This window comes from Cyclopterus lumpus, chromosome 5 (assembly GCF_009769545.1).
Source record: "Cyclopterus lumpus isolate fCycLum1 chromosome 5, fCycLum1.pri, whole genome shotgun sequence".
Lineage (NCBI taxonomy): Eukaryota > Metazoa > Chordata > Actinopteri > Perciformes > Cyclopteridae > Cyclopterus > Cyclopterus lumpus.
Genome location: NC_046970.1, coordinates 18,485,479 through 18,497,614, shown reverse-complemented (window position 1 = coordinate 18,497,614; position 12,136 = coordinate 18,485,479). Strand labels below are relative to the sequence as shown.

Here is a 12,136-nt window from a genome sequence, read left to right as displayed (position 1 = left end):
GCCCCATTTTAAATAAGGGATTTTATAGTGTGTGTGTGTGTGTGTATATATATATATATATATATATATACACACACACACACACAACTACTGCAAATGCCAACAGCTGGATTAAAATTCTGAATATACTTGTCTCTTGTAATTTGTCTCAATCTCACAAAACCATCAGATTTTTGGAAAATACTTTATTCAGATAAAAACCACAGGTTGTGGATGTTTTATTAAAAAAAACTCAAAACAATTGCTGCACAGTGTTAATATCACATCCCTACATTGTTGTCCTCACTTTTCAGTTTGTTGCGGAGGCTGTAAGGAGGAGAAAAATAAATAAAAAATAATCTCAGATGTTTTGTTAGTCCCAACACTTACATTCACATGAGAACACCATTTTATGGCATTAAATCAGGCGATGTAGTTCCCCACCTGCTGAGGTAGGAGTGGACGTCAGAGAAGCCGTGGTACTGAGCGAGAGGGAACAGGATGCCAGTCGGGCAACGGCCTTCACGCTGGCGGCAGAAGCTGCAGTTGCAAATACCACGACAGGAAGGACACTTCCACTCCTGAGGAGACAACCAAAAGATTAAACACAAACGACTTGGATCAGAGACAAAATTACACAAGCAAAACATTTAACTACATTGAGATTTATGACTGGCGGGTTTCTTTTTCAAAGATAAAAACGTAAAACGGCACCGAGAGAAGATAATGTGCAAAGTTGTAGCCAAGTTAATCAAGCAACCAATGAAAGATGATTTAGAGGGAAAGCATGAACAAGTTATGCTTCCACTGATGAAAATAAATAAAATGACAGGAAATGCATTTCTAGGAGATATATATATATATTGTAGTGTCACGGGCTGTCGCTAGGACAGGCTAGCCTGGGGCGGTGCCAAGAGAGAGATGAACACAGGCACGTCCGAGGGTATTTAACAAAAGTCCAGGTTTATTTCCCATCCCACCAGCAAGGTAACATTCAAAAACAACAAAGTATCAAAAAAAAAGGTCCAGTTAGATAACGCAAAACATCCCGGAGGAGAAAGTGGTTAATTAACCAAACAAAAACTCAATCCTGGTGAATCCAGGCTACGAGGTCCTCTCCCTTTTTGTCCTCTTCCAGGTGCTCGTGGGTTCACCTTCCGCTCTCCCTTCTCCTTCCCAGGTGCTCTCCCTTAAGTCTCCCAGCCCTGCCTCAATCAGGTGCCTTAAGCAGCTGCAGCTGGGTGAGCGGTGAGGCAGGCTGGGAGATGTAGTTTTTGCACTGGTGGCCACTCTGTAGCGCCCATCCACTACCTGTCCCCTTGTGATGCCACAATATATATATATATATATACACACATTATATAGTTGTGACCCATCTCTGAACATCCACTGACAGTAAATAGTGACACAACGTGTGCAAAGTGTATATTTGTGCATCTACACAGGTGTAGTGTCAGCAGTCTGACCGGATCAAGCAGCGCCTTCTTGACATCCTCTCCATATCGGTTCCTCAAACACGGCCCACAGAACTGACCCATAATCCCCCGACAGTCCTCACTGCGGCAGCACGTCTTTGTGTCGACCGTTTTCTGACGGCACTGATGGCATGTGGAGCCCTAAAAAGTACAAAAAGAAACCTCAACAACAGATGGTGGACGGGCACACTATCATTGTATGACTTTTCATATTCTGTCATGCAGAGGTTGAGGACCATCTATTCGCTTCAGTGATGGAGAGACTGCCACCTGGTCATGACCCCATAGCGTCATTGGTTTTTCCCACAAATTTTCAGAACTGGCTACAAAACTAACCAGATGTTGGCCCACATCTTTCAATATTTAGCATCCTTCACATATATATCTCACTGAAAAAAAAAAAAAGAATTGCAGGTGAAAGTCCAGCTGAGAACTCACTGTAAGGCTGTTATAGACTTTCTCCGTCATGTTGTCTGCCACCAGCTGAATCTCATCCTCTGTGATGTCCTCCACGGGACGGACACAATGAGGTTTGCACAGCTTGGGCCGCGGGGTGCCACGGCGCTGTGGGGATCTGCGTACCTGGAGCACAAAGACAACACTGATGAGAATATAAAATAGACTCATCATTCATCCCACTCAGTATTTGAAAATGCTTGAATACTGTTCCTCAGGGACAATACGACAGCCAGAGAGTAGTCACAATCCGACTGCATGTTAGACACAGAATGCTTTTCTAAACATTTTTAACTAGTCCTTAAGTAACACAGCCGACCTCCAGCAGTTCCTCGAAGTTGAGCTCCAGTTCTTCCTCCTTTGGGGCTGAGGGACCACCTCCTCCCCCCATTGAGCGGGTTTGTCTGCGAGACGCCCTTTCCGGGTTCTTCCTGGACTCTCCTTCGGCTGCACCAGAGCGGGGTGGACGCTGCATGCAATGTGGGATAAAAATCACCTCAGTTCATGCGCCTATTTAGAAATACTATTCGTCAGAACTCAACTGAATATAGACGATAGGGTGGTAGTCCCTCGACTTCTTCGTAAAGTGTTGGGATCTCCATATATGTCCACCATCCCTCATATTGAATATTAACAACTGCAACATCTCACGTGTGTGTGAGAGACTTTGATCATTTTCAAACTCACAGAACTTCTGTCTTTTGTCTTCTCTTTGCCTGCTTGTTTTTTCCAAATCCCTGCACCTCCTGGCATTTTCTGCAGGTCTGCCATTAACTGAGCCAACTGTTAATCAGGGAGGATAAAAAAGGATTAGAGACACGGCAAATGACTTGAAACTAAAAGCATTTTTGCATTACAACAATATCACAAAGTCCAATCTTAAGTTATGTGTCCGGCACCAACATCCCTGACTGTGAATCGCCACTATATACGAAAAAGGAGTATACGTAGAATAGATTTGTTATAATATTAACTATGGCTTTCTCTCTGGGGTTACATGCAATTAATATAAAAGGGTGTGAACTTTAATTTGTGTCAGGCACACTGGGTATTCTTAGGCACCGTTTTGGGAGCCACAACTTTAAATACATTCTCACGTCTGTCAGTTTCCAAATAGTACACTACTGTAAATGGTTCTGTGTTTCCTACCATCGCTTTGTTGGCCTTGATGTTCCGTTCTCTCTTCACCTGAAAAGAAACAGAAACATCTTCTGCTGAATCGGATCCACACTCTTTGGAAGGAGATGGCCGGGCCACTGCCATCTCTTCATCTTCAGATTTAACACGTCTCTTCTTCTTTGCCTGACTGGTCTTTCCTGCCCACTTCACGACTCTCTTGTTCCTCCTCTTTTCTTCTTCTTCCTCCTGCTCCTCATCAGAAGACTTCTGGGTAGAGGGAGTGGAGCGGAGAACCACCCTCAGCCTAAAGGTTGTGGCACTGGAAGATAGTTTAGACGTTGCTTCCGGCTCCCTGGTACAAAGGTCGTGCTGCATGGCTTCATCTTCATCTTCATCTTTTTCTTCTAAATTTGAATTCTGATTAACACAAGAACGTGATTTCTCGTTCTTACACATTAGTTTCCAAAGTACAGTCAAATCTATCCATTTTAGTAAATAAAATAAAATTATTATAGCAAAATATGACAAGCACAAGTCAGCTGCATTCAAGTATGACACATCAGTAGGCTACAGGGCAAAACAACCCAAACAAGTGCTTCATCCACATCGTAGGTTTATGTTTATTTTTCCAATCCGAGGCTGGATCTGGACAAAAAACAGGCCTGCATTCAAACCAAATCACTCACCTTATCGCAGTGGTCGCTGATCTCACTGTCAGAAAAGCCATAAAATGTGCGCTCGTTTTCAGAGTCATCCACAAAAACATCGGCTAACGTTAGCCTTGTTGCGACGGCGTCCATTCCTAAAACCCCTGCCTAAAAGAGAGCCACAACGACACGCTTATCCTAAAAAATATTTTTTTTAAATCATGTGTTGGACGCTTTGAACGTGATTATTGCGTGTTGTTATTTTGTACCATTTTATTCTTGGTGACAGGGACACACTAGCTAGACCCCTCCGCGCGGAGGAAACGTTACCTGTCCAATTAATCTGATTGAAAATTCAGTGTGTGTGTTTTGTAGTTCAGGGCAGCACGAGTGCACAGAACGAGCCTCGAACCATGTTAAGTATAAACTCCGCCCTCAAGGGGTTTGCTGGATGACAAAAACATGCAGCCTTTCAAGACACAAAAATAGTCCCACAGTTATCGGTCACTTTTAAATGTAGTTTAACGTGAGCTTTAACTTTCACCATTTTAGTGTCGTGCGTCAAGATGGCGCTCTCCAAGCACCTTTAGGGCTAATATGAAGCAATGTTGCATTAGCCTACAACGTTACTTAACGTTTCTCTTGAAGTCTGGAAATAATTATTTGGGAAGTAAATCATTATTTGGGAAGTGAATGAAGGATTTGTTTTCCGAGACGGCTGGAAGAGTCTACATTAATGTCTAAATACTTTTCCTACACATCAGCAGTGAACCAAAGTATTGTACATTAAAAAAAAGATTGACTGTACAATTTTGACAGTTACTTTTTATTGGACAAAGTCACATCTGATGTCTCATAATTTTGATTATATAAAAATCGATATTTTGGCATATAATGTCTTTTCTTTTTTCCCCTTCTTTTTACACACAGTGAGTATTGCTATTATTGTCTTCCTAATATTCAAGTTATCCAGTTCTATTTCACTTTATAACTGGGTACATATTTTTTGGGCGCCATAAAAAAGTAACAACACAATCACCGGCTGGTGTTACCAAGTTAAAGTGCCTCCTTCTGTGGCCACTGTGGATTTGTGGGACACAGAACTGAGGGGGCTGAAGGACAACACCCCACTGGAGAGAGCAGGTGATATTTTTTTAACAATGGGAGATAATCATGTTGACAATTGTCCTGTATTTCCACAGCCCCATTGTATGGCAGGCTCATTGTACATGCATATGTGTGGCAGTGGGAGTGATGTGGGAAACTCCTCACATTCCCAGGACTGATAAATACTTCCTCCCTGCTTGGCCGGTCCTGGCTCAAAGTGACGATGATCATGCAGCAGAGGTGGCTGACTTTGGCTGTGGGTGAGTAAACTTGCGATGAATAAAGCAGAGAAATTGTATTTCTGAATGTTTACCTCTTTTGAGTCTTGTTTTTGCCTATACTCAATGCTGCAGATGCCCAAACAGGCTCCACGTGTATGCCTTGTAACACAGTGCAGATAAAATGATCCTAGAAAAAGCTTCTCTTTCGTGGGTCATATCACCTGCATCAAATACCATTTAGGATACGCTTAAGGAGAATGGATGATGTGATCAGCAGCTATTTTTTATTTCTTTCTCCTCCCAGCATGCATCTGTATTTGCATCTCCGACCAGTCTTTTCCTCAGAAGAGACGATGTGCATTCCAAGTGACTGCCCAGAACCAAGAATACACAGCTGTTGGTAATGTGAGTGGGTCGGTGCAGCTATGTGAGAAAACCCAATGCTGCGTGGGCTATTTTCTAAATGTTGATGGCCGGCCGGTGGTGGACGTTCTCGGTAAGAAACCATGGCAAAACGCAAGATATCTGGACCAGTACCTTTGCACTAGTCTGCATGGTCTAGACTCTGGTCTGTACTATTATGAGAGTCATGCACATTTTTGCTCTGAAAAGTAATGTTGACTAGTTATTTGCTGTAATGTATATATGTCTGATGGCTTAGTTTGGTTTTCATGTATTTTTAGTTCTATTTTTCTGTTGCAGCTTGTGATATAGCTGAAAAGTCTTGCCCAGATGCCACCTGCAAGACACAAACACGCTTCAATGGTCAGGTCCTTGTGTGTGTGTGCAACACAGACCTCTGCAATAGCAATAGCAACATCACTTGGACCCTAGAGTTGGAAGATCCTCAACCCTCGTATTTTGTAGGTATGACCATGATAAGATAACTAATCCTTGAATATCATTTGCAACCAACATAGTGATAAAACTATATCCTGACGTGATGACAGAGTGAGGTATTATTTTATTTTCCTTACAGGAAATGTTATAAATGATTCAAAACACACTCTACTCTCCTTTAATTAGAAATTAGACATTTTGGAAAATTGCTTCAGTTAATATCTTGTGTTTTTCAAATTTTTTCATTATGTTATATTCACTTAATAATGGAACATGTTGAGTAATAAATACAATTGATTGATTAAAAAGTCATGTTGTCATTATTCACAGATAACATTAACAATGTTCTCTTTCATTTTTCTTTTTAGATCAAAAGAAAGCTACTGCAATAAGTCTGGCTTTACTAGTCCTGAGCATCCTGCTGATCATTGCAGCCAAATGGAGATGCCTATTTAAGAAGAAAAGTAAGATCCTTTTTAGTTTCAACATCAAGATAGAAATGCGAAAATGTGTTGTTGTTTTGATTTAATAAACAGAAAGTGGCAGAAAGTGGTAGTTAAACTACAGTAACCCAAATGCCTTTAGAGTGAATTATCTGTTGATGTTTGCAGGTGTCGACTAAGCGCATACACACAAGAGGAGTGTATTGTCTTGATCCATCAGATTTAGATAAACTTCAGTTCATTTTAAATCGCACACATTACATTACAGCTCATTATTATTAAAGATTACAGCTCCTGAATTATCACTTTCTGTGGCTTAGAATGTTGACATCAAGGTAAAACGTGTTGTTTCTATGTCAAGTACCCTCTCTGCTTCTCATAGGATTAGAGAAAACATTCTTGAGCCATGTTTCCACTAAACTCGGATTCAGTTCTCATGATGTCTTTGTTTGACCTTGTAACTGTTTCATTCTCTCTGCTAGTCTGACCTTGGTGTTTATCTCTGCTCTAACACTCCCTTTTACCTCTGTCCTTTTGTTTGTCACTATTCAGTCAGATTTCTGTGGCTATTCAGTCAGGCTAGTTAAAAATGAATTCTGACTTTATTGTTAGATTACCATCAATGACTATGTGTTAATTACATGACCTGTCAACTTTCATTATTTTAGAGGATAAACCTAAACTGTGTTCCTGCCAAACAACTGAACCCTCTGAGTTTCACATTGATGACATTGAACTACAGCAGGTAAGCCAAGCTATCACATGGATTTACAATATATGGTGAGCAGTGTTCAAAATCCAGTTATAATGATAACTTTTCTAGTCACTCAAAGACGCTTTACATAAGGCATAGACAAACAGAACACAACTAAATAGAAAGACAAGGAGCAAACAAAACAAACAAACAGAACATTTCAGGTAAAAAGGGAAAAAAACTGGAGGAGCTATGTGGAATGAGACGTGTAGTAGAGGGTAGGGAGCAGCGGTTAGTAGGAGAAGGCGAGTTTGAAGAGGTGGGCTTTGAGGGCTTGCTTGAATGATGATAGGGTGGGAGCCTGACGGATGGGGATGGGGAGGGCATTCCAGAGGAGGGGTGCAGCAGCTGAGAAGGCCCCGTCACCCCAGGTCCGGCACTTGGTCCTGATGGTCTTCAGAGTGTTTGCACTGGCGGACCTGAGGCAACGGGTTGGGGCTTGGAGGGTGAGGAGGTCTGAAAGGTATAGGGCCAGGTTGTTTAGGTCTTTGTAGGTGGTGAGTAAAATCTTAAAGTCCATCCTGAATTTGACCGGGAGCCAGTGAAGGTTGCGTAGGACCGGGGTGATGTGTTCATAGTGGCGGGTGGAGGTGAGCAGTCAAGCTGTTTATTGAGGATTTTGTTGGGAGAGCCATAAAAAATGCTGTTGCAGTAGTCAAGGCTGGAGGTCATGAGGGCATGGATGAGAATTTCAGTGGTGGCAGAGGACAGGGAGGGCCGGAGGTGTGCAATGTTCCTGAGGTGAAAGAAGGCGGAGGTGATGTGCCGTGGGGTAGGAAAGAGAGGGTGGGGTCGAGGATGATACAGAGGTTGCAGACCTGTGTGGAGGGGGTGACGATGGAGCCATCAATATTGAAAGAGAAGGTATGGGCTGAGCGGGTGAGGGAGTTAGGGCCAATGATGAGTATGTCAGATTTATTGCACTTGAGTTTGAGAAAGTTCTGTTGCATCTATGATTTTATATCAGTGAGACAGGTGGTGAGAGTGGAGTAGGTGACTGAGGTGATGGTCCTGGAGGAGAAGTAGTTGGGTGTCGTCAGCGTAGCAGTGTTAAGTCGAGACCATGACGACGAATGATTTGTCCAAGGGTAAGAATGTAAATGATGAAGAGGAGGGGACCAAGCACAGAACCTTGGGGGACACCGTGGGTGACTGGAGAGGTTGAGGAGTTACAGTTGTTTATGGCAATGAATTGATGTTGGTCTGAGAGATATGAGGTGGTCCAGGAAAGGGCAGTGCCAGTTATGCCAAGGGAGTACTGGAGACGTGAGAGGAGGATGGAGTGGTTGATAGTGTCGAAGGCGGCACTGAGGTCAAGGAGGATGAGGATGGTGAGGAAGCCAGAGTCAGCAGCGAGAAGTATGTCATTTGTGATTTTCAGTAGGGCGGTTTCTGTTTTGAACGGAAGCCGGATTGGAAGGGTTCGTAGAGATTATGGAGATTGAGGTGGGACTTGAGTTGTGATGCAACCGCTCTCTCAAGGACTTTGGGCAGGAAGGGGAGGTTGGAGATGGGCCGGTAGTTGTTGGGGATGTCAGGGTCAAGACCAGGTTTTTTCAGCACGGGGGTGACAGCAGCGAGCTTGAATGGGTGGGTATGAGACCAGAGGACAGTGTGGAGTTAATGATGTTTGTGATGAGAGGGGAGAGTGAGGTGAGGCAGGCCTTGACTAAGGAAGAGGGGAGGGGGTCAAGGGCACAGGTGGAGATCTTCATGCTGGAGACTATGGAGGAGAGGTCCGTTTCAGCGATAGAAAACATAAATGATATATTTGACCATGTCCCGGTAATTTACCTGTATGTTCTTATCATTGCAGATTGTGGGCCATGGGCATTTTGCAACTGTTTGGCAGGGGAAATACAAAGGATCCACTGTGGCAGTCAAAGTTTTCCCTGTAGGCTGGAAACAGAAATTTACTGCAGAGAAGGAGGTCTATGAGCTACCACTGATGAATCATGCTGGGATTGTCCGCTTTCTGGGCTCTGGGAGTAAACCGGATGGACGCAGTTGCCTCATTGTCCTGCAATTTGCTGAATGTGTGAGTGGCAATCAGTCATTTTAATTTAGAAATAATGTGTGCATTTCTACATTTTCTCAGAGATCAAAAGTTACTTGAGGAAAAAGAACAAGCAACAGAAGAAATAATCAGGGGAGGGAAGCAAAGAAAGGCATTATGATTTCATTCCTATAAGCAACTGAATTATGACTATGGAACCACGACTGAATCCCTAAAATGGCTATAATCAATATTTTTATTTAACAATGAAATCATAGGTGAAGACAATGTGAAAGTGGTCGGTCGTATTGATGAACCTCCAGAGACTTAGCACCTGAATCTGCAGCTCCCCTAAGCAGGCAGTTGTTTTCAGTGAAACAGCTCTAAGGAATCCACTGTACACGCTCAGCATCAAACAGCAGACACACACAATTGGTAAACCAGCTGGTAAAAATAGTGGAGCATTGAGTTGCTAAAGAGCCAAACATTCCCCTCAGAAGTCGGGTGAATATTGGACTTCCATTCATCAGGTGGATACAAACACAGCGCCAAATTACATTACATGTCATTTAGCTGACGCTTTTATCCAAAGCGACTTACAATTATGTTATATTCATACACTGTAGACACAGCTACAGGGAGCAATTCAGGGTTAAGTGTCTTGCTCAAGGACACATCGACTAGGGCGGGGATTGAACCGCCAACCCCCTGATTGAAAGGCAGAGCAGCTAACCACTGACCCACAGTCGCCTCAAATGAATAATAATGTTGCTTAAGTTTGTCATATCAACCGAAAAGATGAGATGAGGATGATATATGATCAGACTCATATCTTTATTTTACACAATGTGGCCAAATGCTTTAAACTCTTAAATGTTCACATTCTTTGACATAAATAGCTGGTGTCCCTTTGATTTCAGGGTTCTCTCCACTCCTATCTGTGTAAACACACCACCAACTGGATGTTGACACTAAAGTTGTGTCAGTCTTTATCACAGGGACTCTCCTATCTGCACTCTGACCTTAAAAAACATGGTATTGGTCCGAATATTACTGTGAACAAATCATGATCTTTAAAGTCCACTGCAGTTAAATATCCAAACCAATCAGAATCTTATTTTCCTTGCAGGTGTGCATAAACCTCCTGTGGCCCACAGAGATTTCAGCAGCTCCAACGTGCTTGTGAGAGCCGATGGTACCTGTGTGCTGTGTGATTTTGGATGCTCAACCATCCTGCGTTCGTGTTCGGGAAATCACAGCTGGCAGAGCCACATAACAAACATGGAGGTGAGACTCAGGCGGACCCACAACTTACTATTCTCAATTCACAGTACATTGAAATCATAAGAAAAGTGAACGGTCATTTTGGTGTTCTCGAAGAAGGAAATGAATACATGCAGAGCGGCGGCATCTAAATAAAAACAACCTATTCACATTACCGTTCCTCTGCAGGGTCATGCTCAGTTGGGCACACTGCGCTACATGCCCCCTGAGATCCTGGAAGGCTCTGTAAACCTGAGCAGCAGCAGGTGTCTCATGCAGGGAGACATCTATGCTCTGGGACTGCTGCTGTGGGAGATCTGGATGCGCTGCTCTGATTTATTTGAAGGTAAACTTCCTTGATCTAAAAATCTGTCTGTAATTGAGTTGGGAGTCCAATTCTCTCCACCCTTAAAATTGTACTCATTGTACTTTTGAGAGAGCGATATTGAATGAGTTTTATTTTTCAGCTGAAGAAGGCCACCCATCATCATGATGAATCAAAACTAGTAAATGTTGCATCAACCAATATTGTCAGAGTGTCCCAATTTTTGCTTTTACTTCCCTTTTGAGGTCGATCTGTGTATTCAACTTGATCTGTGTGCTCTGCTTAAATAATCTATGTTGTGGTCCTGAATGGATGTTCAAATTCATGCAAATGTCTCCATCTGCAGGCGGTGTTGCTCCACAACATCTGTTGCCTTATGAATCTGAGCTGGGAGCCAATGCAACACGGGACAGCCTCATCCAGTACGTGTTTCAGTTGGAAAAGAGACCCGCCATACCTAAACACTGGGAACTGCTCCCACAGGTATTCTTGCTCAGGTGCTTCTTGCATGAACCTATTTTTTTTTTTATTGGCTAGGCAGCAATTAAGATAAACGTACTGGATAGCTCAGGAAAATATTCATGATATTTAATTAAGTTTGTCAATGTATAGTCAATTGTCACATCTCAACTTTCAGGGATCTGTGCTGCAGGAGCTCCTGACAGATTGTTGGGACTGTGATGCGGATGCTCGACTGACTGTTGAGTGTGCTGTGGACAGATTATTGTCTTTTCAGTCTTGTTACTTTCCATAACATTTATTTCCTTTAGAGGGGGGGACTGGTAATCTACATATCAAATAGTTGCACTATTCTCTTTGTGTCACCACTGTTTAGCTTTTCAGTATATTTTCATACATTTTAAAATAGCCCCATTAAAGAATGCCTGCCTCTTCTTCTTCTTCATATTCTTGATTTGGACGTGTTCCCATTACTCTTTCTTTCTATTAGATCCTTTTAAAATGATGATGATATGGAAATTTTGTTTTTTAAATGATAAAAAAATAAATGTTGTTCCTGTAATCTCAGCAATAGGTTAGTTTGTTTGGCTAATTAGTAATAGTAGTAGTAGTTATGTAACTATGATATATATAATCTCAGGTGTAGCTAATACTGTACATTTAAGTACACCAGTATATAGGCCCTTTCTTTTTTTTACTGAAAACGTTGTTGAAAAAAAAAATCTAATTAATGAGTGCTTAATTCCTTTTAGCTGTTTAGATTTCCTGGTATTGTCCATGCTGCCTCACTGTCACACTGACATGGGATAGTTGAATTGAACAGAACCATTGGAGTTATTAGAAATACTTTTATTAAATTAAAATGGTCTGTTGTGAAAAAGGCCTTTACCTCGACCCCTGAAGTGAATCTAAATCGAACATAGCCGTTATTGTTGTTATTTATTGCAGCTTGGTTTTCCTGCCATGACATGTCAAAATACCTGCTGTCAAAAGTCTGTTGGTAGGCTACTTGTAAAAAACAAGTTGCACATTGATTTCTTTGGTTGGGGAGA

At 42.2% G+C, this 12,136-nt stretch overlaps 2 protein-coding genes across 6 annotated transcripts; one reads left to right on the top strand and one right to left on the bottom strand.

The window, feature by feature from the left end:
• Nucleotides 1-181: 181 nt before the first annotated feature.
• LOC117731363 (cell division cycle-associated protein 7-like) lies at nt 182-4,026 on the bottom strand. Of its 5 annotated transcripts, none has more exons than XM_034533673.1 (9): nt 3,946-4,026; nt 3,716-3,844; nt 3,060-3,446; nt 2,598-2,693; nt 2,230-2,379; nt 1,893-2,036; nt 1,446-1,595; nt 424-560; nt 182-306 (listed from the first exon to the last, which is right to left on the bottom strand). In XM_034533673.1, exons 1-9 carry the CDS (start codon nt 3,946-3,948, stop codon nt 261-263), a joined length of 1,242 nt encoding a protein of 413 aa, XP_034389564.1. In that variant the 5' UTR covers nt 3,949-4,026; the 3' UTR covers nt 182-260. The 5 variants fall into 5 exon arrangements, with proteins under 5 accessions (XP_034389564.1, XP_034389567.1, XP_034389566.1 ...); XM_034533676.1 differs by having other exon boundaries at nt 3,060-3,433; XM_034533675.1 differs by having other exon boundaries at nt 3,060-3,348.
• A 980-nt stretch (nt 4,027-5,006) lies between these two features.
• Nucleotides 5,007-11,379, top strand: LOC117731431 (bone morphogenetic protein receptor type-2-like). The gene is made up of 10 exons (XM_034533795.1): nt 5,007-5,043; nt 5,309-5,500; nt 5,707-5,871; nt 6,213-6,308; nt 6,956-7,032; nt 8,858-9,086; nt 10,167-10,324; nt 10,490-10,646; nt 10,972-11,108; nt 11,263-11,379. The coding sequence occupies exons 1-10, from the start codon at nt 5,007-5,009 to the stop codon at nt 11,377-11,379; spliced, it is 1,365 nt and encodes a 454-aa protein (XP_034389686.1).
• The last annotated feature ends 757 nt before the right edge of the window (nt 11,380-12,136 follow it).